Genomic DNA, 12,377 nt, shown 5'->3' on the forward strand with positions numbered 1-12,377 from the left:
AACCTTGTTCAGAAGACAAATTCTTGACTGATTAAGATTTAACTTGGTGAAATTTATCACTTAAGGATGAACCCAATCAGAAAACAAGAGAAAAAGGCTGTGAATGATGCTCTTGCAGTATGAAAATATTACTCTAGAAATATTTCATTTACTGATAGCTCTTGTCAACCTCCCAGACGACTTGGCTGCCATTACAATTGTGGGCGTATTACGATGGCCATCGCTATTATTTTGTTTACATGACTTGGCCTGAATGCACCTGTATGTATTTCATTTCATTTCAATGTAATTTGTGAGTGGAAAAAGAGCACAATTAAGATTAATCATATAATCCTAGTTTTACGATGAAACCAGCTCTGTTCACAAGATTTTATTTATATTACAGGTCAATATACTATAAGAGGAGTTCCTGAAAGTTATGCAGTGTTAGGTGAAAATTATACATTACAATGTACTGTTACAGATTCACCTGGTCTTGTAGAGTTCCGTAGAAACAATATTGTTGTATGTAGTATATTCTCTGAATTCTGTGAGAGTCAACCAATAGATAATAGATATAAATGTGGATGTATAAATAATAACAACAAAACACTATATCTCAATATAAGTAATATAAATAAACAAGATGATACAACATGGTCTTGTAGAGGTGATATTGACATAAGTATATCAACTTCTGTACCAGTTTATTGTAAGTTTGATTTTATCTTCCAATTATTATTTTAATGAAATATATAAATATTTAATATAAAAATATGTTTTATCTACGGTGGCTCACATACGACATATTTCACTTTTGATTTTGAATTAAAAACATCAATTTTCACCTAGGTGATGATTATTTTCACCTAGGTGAAGTTAGGTGATAATTCCTGTAATTTTTAATTAAAAACTTTAATTTCCACCCAGGTGATAATTTTTTCACCCAGGTGAAAATTAGGTGATAATTCCTGTAATTTTGAATTAAAAAATTTAATTTCCACCTAGGTGATAATTCAACTAATCTTGTAAAAAAAGGTTTTTAATTCAAAATTCTTCAATTATCACCTTGGTGAAATTTATTTTCACATAGTTGAAAATTTAAGTTTTTAATTCAAAATTACAGGAATTATCACCTAGGTGAAAATTAAAGTTTTTAATTCAAAATAAAAAGTGGAAAATGTCGTATGTGAGCCGCCGTATTTATCTGACTATTGTTTGTTTTATTGAGACAAATAAGGATATCAATGAATTCTGCATTCAGTATATTCATTCATATTGTATGTGTAATCTATCCATGTTGTCGGGTTTCTACCGTTTTTTCATGTTGTCTACCGCTCTACTGATTTTTTGTTTTTTTCTTGACCAAATTTTCATGGGACTTACCGTCCAAAATCTCTACCATAAATCAACAAAATATCTATCATTACTTGAATCTTGATTGCCGGTAACACGCATTAATCTCATCATGAAATAATGTTATCATTGCCTGATTAATTAATCCCCCAAATTAAGATGGTAATTTGATCTATTTTCACCCTATAATGTGTATTTTAAGCCCACGTGACATACTTTTTATAACAACATCCGGTAGATTCTACTTTTGCTTTTACAACAAATTCCAATTGACACTTTGTCATTACTTCAGTGGCCGGCTAATTTTTGTGGCTGATGGATACACTGATTTTTTGGATTGATTGTAATTGTTGTAATTAAATCAAAAAACGAAAAATTTGTAATTCATTTCTTATTCAAATGAAACCTCTAAAAAGTCGTGTAATGAATAGAATCATTACATAGTTATCAACATTTCTTTCGCCAGTGATGGATAGCCAATATGGATAATGAAAAATGGCAAATTTTTTCCAATGTTCTGCTATGGCATTATGAATGACATTTTTGGTGCCAGTGAGGTCCTGAGATGCCAATTAACATATTTAGGTGTACAATGGGGAGAAATGCTCTTTATTCCTATAATTTCTCAAAGATGGCCAGTGACAAATATCCAATATGGTGGACTGGCCAGTCAAAGACGAAGCCCATACATGGCCAATTTTTGCACAGTCCACAGTAATGGGGTAGGGCAGATTTTTGGATGGAATTGGCACAAACTCAATCACATAGTGCCTTCAGACCTGTGAATATCTCTAAAATTCCAACATAATGGTATTTTCATGCCTAACTCTGTCACTGGCCAGTCAATGACGAAGCCCCTACATGGCCAATTTTTGATAAATGGCCAATTTTTTCCTATAGTCTGCTATGGAATTATGAATGACATTTTTGGTGCCAGTGAGGTCCTGAGATGCCAATCTAACATATTTAGGTGTACAATGGGGAGAAATGTGAAATTGTGGACTATTGGTCACAGCTTTGGTTAACAGAAACTCCTAGTTAGGAGCTACACATCAAATTGTCACACAACTTGTTGCACCTTACACAGGAAAAAGTCATGAAGTGTATATGGATAGCTATTATACAAGCCCATCATTGGCTAAAAAACTAACAGAAAAAGAAACTGGATTGTGTGGTACAGTAAATTATAATAGGAAGGGTATGCCACACGAATTAAGAGCAAATAATTTGAATCTTCAAAAAGTGATGACCCAGTTTTTATGAAGAGTGGAAAATTACTAGCATGTGCATGGAGAGATACGAAACGGCTTACCATGTTGACCACTATTCATAACAATGGCTGTATACCCAAACAAATCCGAAGCAAAAAATCAGAGACCGGTTTCAGAGATATAAAAAAACCAGTTTGTATGGATGTATATAATAGTTATATGGGAGGTGTGGATACATGTGATCAACGGATGAAAACCTATCTCCTTCCGCACCGTTCTAGAAAATGGTACAACCGTATTTTTAACGCTATTATGAGTATCAGTATGGTCAATTCACACATTATATACAGGTCAGTTAGACGAGGTAGTATGCCTTACAGGAGTTTGAAGTCGTATTTGTTGTTCACTATTGGATGGTTTTGCTAGGAAGGAAGTTGGACGCCCACATGAAATGGGGGGTGTATATTGCCGTCACCCTTGTCCGTCTGTCGGTCCGTCCACAATTGCTTGTTCTTGAAAACGCGTTCAATTTTTAGCTCGTAGACATTCTAGAAGGCACAATTCTTGGTGGATTTTGATGAAACTTGGTGTGAGTGTTCGTAATCACTCAAGGATGAACCCTATTGAAAATCAGAAGAATCAAAAAATATTTAGTATGAGTTATTGCCCTTGTTCTTGAAAACGCGTTCAATTTTTAGCTTGTAAACACTCTAGATGGCACAATTCTTGACGGTTTTGATGAAACTTGGTGTGAATGTTCGTAATCACCCAAAGATGAACCCTATTGAAAATCAGAAGAATTGAAAAATATTTAGCGTGAGTTTTTGCTCTTGTTCTTGAAAACGCTTTCAAATTTAGCTCTTAAACACTAAAAAGCATGATTCTTGCTGGATTTTGACAAAACTTGGTTATATTATTCAGTCCTGCGCTGAAGATTTTCCTTCTAGGGTTTTTACGAGCTAAAAATTGAACACGTTTTCAAGAACAAGGGCAATAACTCATACTCAATATTATAAAGAGTTCAAAAGAAGTGTATGACAGAAGGTTGGATATTTCGTACTGGTGATTGTTACAATACTGCTAAATATTTTTATTCAAAATCAAAGCTGCCAGTGGGCGTATATTAACGTGCCTGGCAAGCTATCTTAAATGATTGAATGTCTTGAATGTATCAGTTTTGTTTAATTCGCTTGGAGATGATTGTTATAGAACTTGTAATAATTTTTATACGCCCACATGAAATGGGGGGCGTTTATTATCGTCACCTCATTCCGCCGATCTGCCTGTCGGTCCGTCCGTCCGTCCGTCCACAATTGCACGTAAACACTCTACAAGGCACAATTCTTGACTGATTTCGATGAAACTTGGTATGGTTGTTTGTAATCATCCAAGGATGAACCCTATTGAAAATCAGACAAATCGAAAAATATTTACTATGAGTTATTGCCCTTGTTCTTGAAATGCTCGTAAACACTCTAAAAGGTGCAATTCATGACGGATTGATGAAAATTGGTATGAGTGTTCGTTATAGCCCAAAGATAACCCTTCCGAAAATCAGAAAAATTGAAAAATACTTAGTATGAGTTATTGCCCTTGTTCTTGAAAACGCGTTCAATTTTAGCTTGTAAACACTCTAGAAGGCACAATTCTTGATGGATTTTGACAAAACTTGGTGTGAGTGTTTGTAATTACCCAAGAATAAACCCTATTGAAAATCAGAAGAATCCAAAAATATTTACTATGAGTTATTGCCCTTGTTCTTGAAAACGCGTTCAATTTTTAGTTCATAATTACTCTAGAAGGCACAATTCTTGACAGATTTTGACGAAACTTGGCATGAGTGTTGGTTATCACCCAAGGATAAACCCTATTGAAAATCAGAAGAATTGAAAAATATTTAGTATGAGTCATTGCCCTTGTTCTTGAAAACGCGTTAAAATTTTAGCTTGTAAACTCTCTAGAAGGGACAATTCTTGACGGATTTTGACGAAACTTGGTATGAGTGTTTGTTATCACCCAAGGATGAACCCTATTGAAAATCAGAAGAATTGAAAAATATTTTGTATGAGATATTGCCCTTGTTCTTAAAACCGCTTTCAAATTTATCTCTTAAACACTAAAAGGCATGATTCTTTCTGGATTTTGACAAAACTTGGTTTTATTAATCAGTCCTGAAGGTTGAATATTTGCCTTGTAGAGTTTTCACGAGCTAAAAATTGAACACGTTTTCAAGAACTAGGGCAATAACTCATACTCAATATTATTCAGTGTTGTGCTAAAGAGTTCAAAAGAAGTGTATGACTGAAGGATGAATATTTCATACTGGTGATTGTTACTGTACTGCTAAATATTTATGTTCAAAATCAAAGCTGCTAGTGGGCGTATATTACCTTGCCTGGCAAGCTATCTTAAGATAATTATTTATAGGGATTGTAAAGAAATATTTTTATGTAGATCTGCACTGACACTAATATTATCAATTTGCACCATTCCAATTTTGAGTCGAGACATGTGTGGTTCCTGCAATTCCACTGAAACTAAACGTTTTATGATGTCACTAATCACCTTATGTGATAATTAGAGGATCTTATACGAGTGCTTATGTAATATGAGATTTATGAAATGAGTTGCCAGATTTAATATTACCTGAACCTTGGAGATGAAAATATGTAATTCGGCAATGAATTTCATTTTCATATTACATAAGTACGAGTGAAAGATTCTATTTATCACATACTGTAACTATCAATAAATACATTTTTATACGCCCACATGAATATGTGGTCGTATATTGTCGTCGCCCCTGTCCGTCGGTCCGTCCGTCAACATTTCTTGTGAGCACTATAGAGACTACAGTTTTTATCTGATTTTGATAAAACTTGGTGTGATGCTTTAGATTGATAAGATCTCGGTCAAGTTCGAATTTGACATATTTGACATAAACGCGTCAAAATTTGTTAAAAATAGTTCGTGAGCAGGATTGAAGCTACAGTTTTCAACCGATTCTGATGTAACTTGTTGTGATCAGTGGAATTGATAAGATCTCGGACAAGTTCTAACTTGATGCAATTTTGATGAACGGTTTTCGAGTTATTGCCCTTGACTTTGTAAAAACGTGTCAAAATGTGTTCGTGAATGAATACTACCTTCTTAAGATAGACATAAAATTTAAATGGCTGTATGCTGCACTCAAACTTTAGCCGTACTTTAATCGAGATTAAGTCAGGCTAAAGGTATGCTGCGCTCGATCTTTGATGTAAGTCATACTCATATTTCAACCAATATCACTAAATAATATATATTATCCACCTGGAGAAGAGATTTAAAGACCGCTCAAATCCCATTGAAGATCTAGACGAGAGTGAATTTATGAAACGCTTCGGAAGGGTTGTGTACATTTTTTAAATGATTAAATCAATTATCTGTGTGAACAAAGTGCATAACCCGCCCTTACCTCAATTATTGTTATGTCTGCGTTGTGGTATGCTAGTGGCTCTTTTTCCAATAACATGGGGGATATAATAGGTATCCACCAGATGAAAATGAAATAAAAACGAGGCTTTTACAATATTGAGCAGATTCCGGGAATAATTGGGACAATTGACTGTTATACACATGTTCCCATGCAACATCCGAAGGGTGATCAAGCTCAATTATTTCACCATCGAAAAGGATCGTATTCCATTAATGAGCATGCAATAGGAGATCATAATTTCATGATAAGGGACATAGTAAGATGGTTCGGCTCTACCCACGATACGAGGATCTTTGACAACATCGCCGTCTCCCTAAAGTTGTTCGCCGAACCAGATACATTGTGGGCGATGCTGGATATCCATGTCGGCCTTATCTTTATAACCCTACAATTCAAATTGTGCACATGCGCATTCATGAAATACTATTATAGAAAGGCTGTTATGTGTTCTTAAACGACGGTTCCTGTGTCTATTGATGTCATAATGAACTATCTAGATAAAACAATGGCCGTTTTTGTAGCAACATCAGTATCGCATAATGTCACCTGGCGTTTGAAATTGCATGATACCAATTAGAGATAGAAATGCCAGCAGATGACAACCAACAAAAAGAAAGCACTCATGACATTTAACAAGGAAATGCATAACTGTATCAATCAATTTTTTCCATTGATAACATTTATTTGAAGTGAAATTGTTAAGCATTCATTGTTTGTGTTATTGTTGGGTTTCCGTACATACACAGAGGCAAAGCTTAAAAAATTCTGACTAAGCCTAGATTCTGACTTAGCCTAGAGTCTAACTTAGCTTTAAGTTTGAGCGCAGAATACGACCCTCAGCGTTAAGCTTGAGCGCAACATAAGGCCCAAAGTCTCAAACTTGGTCAACAAGTGTATAGGCCGTATGCAGCGGTTGAACTTTGAATAAGGTTGAACTTTGACTAAAGTCGGACTTTATAAAGTAAAGATAAAGATAATCTTAACTTTATTTGGTATGGTCTTAGGTCGAACTTAGCAAAGTATTGGTTTTGTATCAAACATATGGTGAACTGGTGTTGCAATTAGTACTTTTTAGGTTAGAATCCAATCACACATGCATTTGCATAATCAAATGATGTAAAATTCAACAAGCAAGATTTCTCTTTATACTCTGTAGTAAAATATAAAAGTTTGTTGAACATAAGAAAAATGTCTTTGACCTCCTACATAAGAATGAAAAGACTTGGAAAGAAATGGAGAGGCATTACTGTATATTGCCGGAGAATACATCTTACATGATATTGGAAGTGAAAGTAGAATAAATTTTATAAATTTTTAATTTTTCATATAGCCCGAGGCAGAAGGGGGTGCATTGCCCAAAAATTAATGCCTAAATACGCCGTTGTTAATACTTTATCATTTACATTAGGGTGATCTTGAACATTTCTGTGAATAACTGCTTGTTTGTCTATAAAACTGTTATTTATCTAAATACATGTATTTCTTAAATTCGTGTATAAAACCAGTAAAGTTTATAGTGATAACGTCACCTACTGAGGTAACTTTACCACAGCTTTCATTTCATATGTTTGAAAGTAAATGTTAAGCATAACTTTTGTAAAATTTGACTCAAGACCAGCTTTAGTCAAAGTATAGGTTAAGTACGAGCACTGCATATGTATTGATCAGTTGGAATGACAAGGTGCACATATATTGCGTCAACATTTTAATGAAATTTGCTGTGATCATTTATATTGATGATATCTTGGACAAGTTCGTACTTGATGATTTTTCAATGAGAGGTTTTTGAGGTATCGCCTTTGACAAACGTGTCAAATTATGGCAGTGAGCACAATAGAGTCTAAAGTTTTCAACTGATTTTAATGAAATTTGCTGTGATCATTCATATTGATAAAATCTCGGTCAAATTCAAATTTGATGATTTTTCGATGAGAGGTTTTTGAGTTATAGACCTTGACTTAGATAAATTGCTTCAAAATTTGTTCAAGAGCACAACAGAGACTACAGATTTCATGTGATTTTTATGAAATGTGGTATGATCATTTATATTGATGAATGAAATGAATGGAGTTTTGCGTCTTTTATTTTTATTGATGAGATCTTAGTCAAGTTTGAATTTTCAACGATATTAGAGCTGTGTGATTTAATAATTTGTTGTATTTGGGTTATTGATATTGATTTTTAAAAATTTGCTCAGCATAAATAACTGGCAGTAAATATATATATCATTGAAATCAAACTAATAAAAATTTCTTTAATATGAGAAAATTTATACTTTAGTCACTGAAGACTGTTTTATCATTTCTGAAAGCTGCCAGTGGACATATGTTACCTTGCCTGCAAAGCTATCTTTTTAAAGGTACTATACCTTTGAAAACTCGTTTGACTTTTTCCCACACTGTTCTATGGTGGCATCAGGTCACAGTCAATTCTACCTCATTTGTCACTTTTTCACTGAGTTATTCCATCAATGATTTTGCCACTCACGTCAGTGATTCCTTTATAACATCAATCAGTAATATTAATGAATTATAATCACAAAACGAGATCACACGACTTCTTGATGTAGGCGTAGTTATATCATCTTTGATGAGATCAATGATATAAGTTATAAGATGTTTCGGCAATCTGTATTTTTCTACTACTTGTCTGTTTGAGTCTCAAATAATCTTGTATTCTTTTTTTTTATTTGCATCACCACAGATTGCCAATAAGGCTTCCATTGGTTTTGTCGGGTTACGTGCACTCTATTTTGACTTTCCATGTTTTCTTTCTTTTATAAGCCCATGCATGATGGATATTATTTTCACTCTACGTCAACATTACACCTGTCGTAAGGTTACAAATGAATTTTATCGTAAATGTTAGTTAATATTTTTTGTGGAACGACCAAACTAGGATTAAAACCTCTCATAAGATTTTTTGTGGAACGATACCCTGCACTAATTTGTTCAAACATATAAGCTTATTACTTAGATAAAGAGGTACAAGGAATTCATATAAGAAAGGCTAAGATAATATTGTATTAAATATTTAAAAATATTCTTTAAGGATCACAGATTTTATACTACGAAAAGAAACATTGTCAATATTATGGAATGTCTGATTTTTATATTGGCATCACCTACGTCTGTCAGTCATTTCCTATGAAATTTCTACCATGGAAAGTCTTACTTACTTTGATTTGTATAAATGTAACTTATTCAGGCTGATGTGTTAATATTTTGTTAACTATTTTCAGATGGTCCAGAGAATATAAGATTTAACCCTTCTAGTGATAATATAGATGTTATAGAAGGAAAGAGTCAGAATGTCAACTGTTTAGCTGATTGTAATCTAGATTGTAACATCACCTGGTCTAAAGATGGTTCAACAACAATTCTAAACAACCCTTTATCACTTAGTACTAGAGATCAAACTGGTTCTTATACCTGTACAGTTACACATACTGTATTAAATAAACAACTTACAAAACAACTTAATGTTCAGATTTATTGTAAGTATATAATACTATATTAATAAATACTAGACAACAAACTGGTTCTTATACCTGTACAGTTACACATACTGTATTAAATAAACAACTTACAAAACAACTTAATGTCCAGATTTATTGTAAGTATATAATACTTTATTAATAAATACTAGACAACAAACTGGTTCAAGTAACAATATAATAGATGGTAGTGATCAAACTATAACATGTTTAACTGATTGTTATTATTTCAGATGGTCCTGATGAACTTACTTTCTCACCAGATATAATAAGTATCAATATAATAGAAGGTAGAGATCAAACTATAACATGTTTAACTGATTGTTATTATTTCAGATGGTCCTGATAAACTTACTTTCTCATCAAATGTAACAAGTATCAATACAATAGAAGGTAGAGATCAAACTATAACATGCTTAACTGATTGTTATTATTTCAGATGGTCCTGATAGACTTACTTTCTCATCAGATGTAACAAGTATCAATATAATAGAAGGTGGAGATCAAACTATAACATGTTAACTGATTGTTATTATTTCAGATGGTCCTGATAAACTTACTTTCTCATCAGATGTAACAAGTATCAATATAATAGAAGGTAGAGATCAAACTATAAGATGTTTAACTGATTGTTATTATTTCAGATGGTCCTGATAAACTTACTTTCTCACCAGATGTAACAAGTATCAATATAATAGAAGGTGGAGATCAAACTATAACATGTTTAACTGATTGTTATTATTTCAGATGGTCCTGATAAACTTACTTTCTCACCAGATGTAACAAGTATCAATATAATAGAAGGTGGAGATCAAACTATAACATGTTTAACTGATTGTTATGAATGTAATTATAAATGGACTGGACCAGTTTCATCATCAACTAAAGATCTTGTATTGACTCAAATAAAAAGAAATCAGGAAGGAAACTATAGATGTGAAGCTACCAATATTAAAAATACCAACCCTAAAACAAGATCTAAATCTATACAAGTTAATGTACATTGTAAGTACAATAACAAACAATTCTCACTGTTAAAATAGTGATCAATATGTCAATATAGAGTGATATGGAAATATTATAACGGAACCTAAAGCATGTTGTTACTCAGAGTTTCACACAAACAACTCCAGAGGGACAACAACAAGTAACAACATGTCTTAGGTTTTATTTTAATATTTCTACATGGTAGTATATAAGTGCATTATATTATATGACAACATATATTCTCTTTATGTGAATGTATAATCATTTAATGAAGAATTAAAAACTATCAGAGTTATCTTCTTGTTTTCAATAATAAAAGTTACTAAAGCTACTCTGTAATAAATGCTCATGATCTAAAAGCAAAGGTCTTAATAAAAAACAGTATTGTTATAGCCTATACATATTGAGATGTTAACTCAGCACTTTTGAATAATCAAACTTAGCACCAGCCCTGTCGTTAGGTTACGTGGGGGCTTGGCGGCAGCAAGGGAGAATTAAGCCCCCAGCAAAAGCTTCTTCAGTTCAGCAGAGATTGATTCATTTACAGTAGTTATAGATTTAGATACGTTTTTGGAACCTTAAAATTGTCAGAAATGAGTTCTCTGGGCCTTTAATTCTTCAAATTTTCCGAGTACAAAATCTGAGCCCCAGCACCAATTCATTCCGGCGATGGGGCTGCTTAGCACACTAAAAAATCTTTGAAAAATTCTATGCTGACAGTTAGTAAAAAGTGTTTTTCCAATCATCACAAAAAACTATTTATCCGTGAATCAATGCAAACCCACAATTCAAAAGTTTGTTGAGTAAGTATAGCTGAACAGTTCGCACCCTGATATTGTGAGATCATATAAAAATCATCAGTCATATTATTTTTCAGATCCACCTAATATAACCAGTATAACATCTGATGCTGTAAATAACGAAGCTGATGAAGGTTTTGATGTCAAATTTAACTGTAGTGTTGATAGTAAACCAGTATCTACTATAACCTGGTCATCTTCTACTAGTACTGATACTAACACTGGTCAACAGTGGACATTAACTCAAGCTAAATGTCAGGATACAGGAATCTATACATGTACAGCTAATAATGGTATTGGTCAGACAACTACTAAATCTTTACCATTAAATATCAGATGTAAGTAGTATATATGATTGGTCATTGTATTTTAATATCAATCAGTCAACTACTTAAAGCTTTAAGTTTATACTTACTCAGTATACTATAATCTGTACAGCTAATAATTGTATTGGACAGTCAAGTATAGATCTTTGTAATTTAATTCATTCCACAAAATTTTGTTTTAGTTTCTTCTCGATTAAATGATAAAGAGGAATTCCTTTCAGGTTCACCAAGAATTAATGGTGATTTAAAAGATGAAGTAATGAATAGACTAGGTGAAGAAGTTACATTACTTATTGATGTTATAGCCTATCCTAAACCTAGTTTTAAATGGATACGAGAATCAACAGGACAAGAATTAACACCAGATACAACTCAACAAGTAGCTACCAATAATTATATTTCAAGTTTAACAGTCACAATACAACAATCTTCATTTGATAACTACATTGTAACTGTTAATAATAGTATAGGTGATGATAAAAGTTATACTATAAAGATTATTGATGGGGGTAAGTTTTATTTAGATTTCGGGGAAAGGAGTGGTTTTATTCTCCCAATGTACAGTCCTTAGATGGAAAAAGTGTAGTGAGTCCTAAACAGAAAAACACATGAAGAAAAGACACAGGCTGTTGAAAAGAAAAAAAAAACCTCCTCCCCTCCTACTTGCAAATATATACAACAAATATCTTCAAACACACACACATACATACTTTCATGCATAGATAAAAACATTTCTGTAAAAAATGT

General features: G+C 32.9%; 1 protein-coding gene across 1 annotated transcript in view; it reads left to right on the forward strand.

Annotated features, from left to right (window-relative positions):
• Positions 1-239: 239 nt before the first annotated feature.
• The window catches only part of LOTGIDRAFT_239461 (hypothetical protein), a gene marked incomplete at its 5' end in the record, with an annotated part of 21,079 nt that continues 8,941 nt past the window's right edge, over positions 240-12,377 (forward strand). Inside the window, 11 exons of the mRNA XM_009055866.1 lie at positions 240-261; positions 386-691; positions 9,263-9,517; positions 9,751-9,807; positions 9,854-9,910; positions 9,957-10,013; positions 10,059-10,115; positions 10,162-10,218; positions 10,265-10,522; positions 11,382-11,642; positions 11,813-12,139. Of these exons, the coding sequence (XP_009054114.1) occupies positions 240-261; positions 386-691; positions 9,263-9,517; positions 9,751-9,807; positions 9,854-9,910; positions 9,957-10,013; positions 10,059-10,115; positions 10,162-10,218; positions 10,265-10,522; positions 11,382-11,642; positions 11,813-12,139 (1,714 nt within the window). The remainder of the gene's footprint in view (positions 262-385; positions 692-9,262; positions 9,518-9,750; positions 9,808-9,853; positions 9,911-9,956; positions 10,014-10,058; positions 10,116-10,161; positions 10,219-10,264; positions 10,523-11,381; positions 11,643-11,812; positions 12,140-12,377) is intronic.

This window comes from Lottia gigantea (assembly GCF_000327385.1).
Source record: "Lottia gigantea unplaced genomic scaffold LOTGIsca_258, whole genome shotgun sequence".
In the NCBI taxonomy this organism is placed as follows: Eukaryota; Metazoa; Mollusca; class Gastropoda; family Lottiidae; genus Lottia; species Lottia gigantea.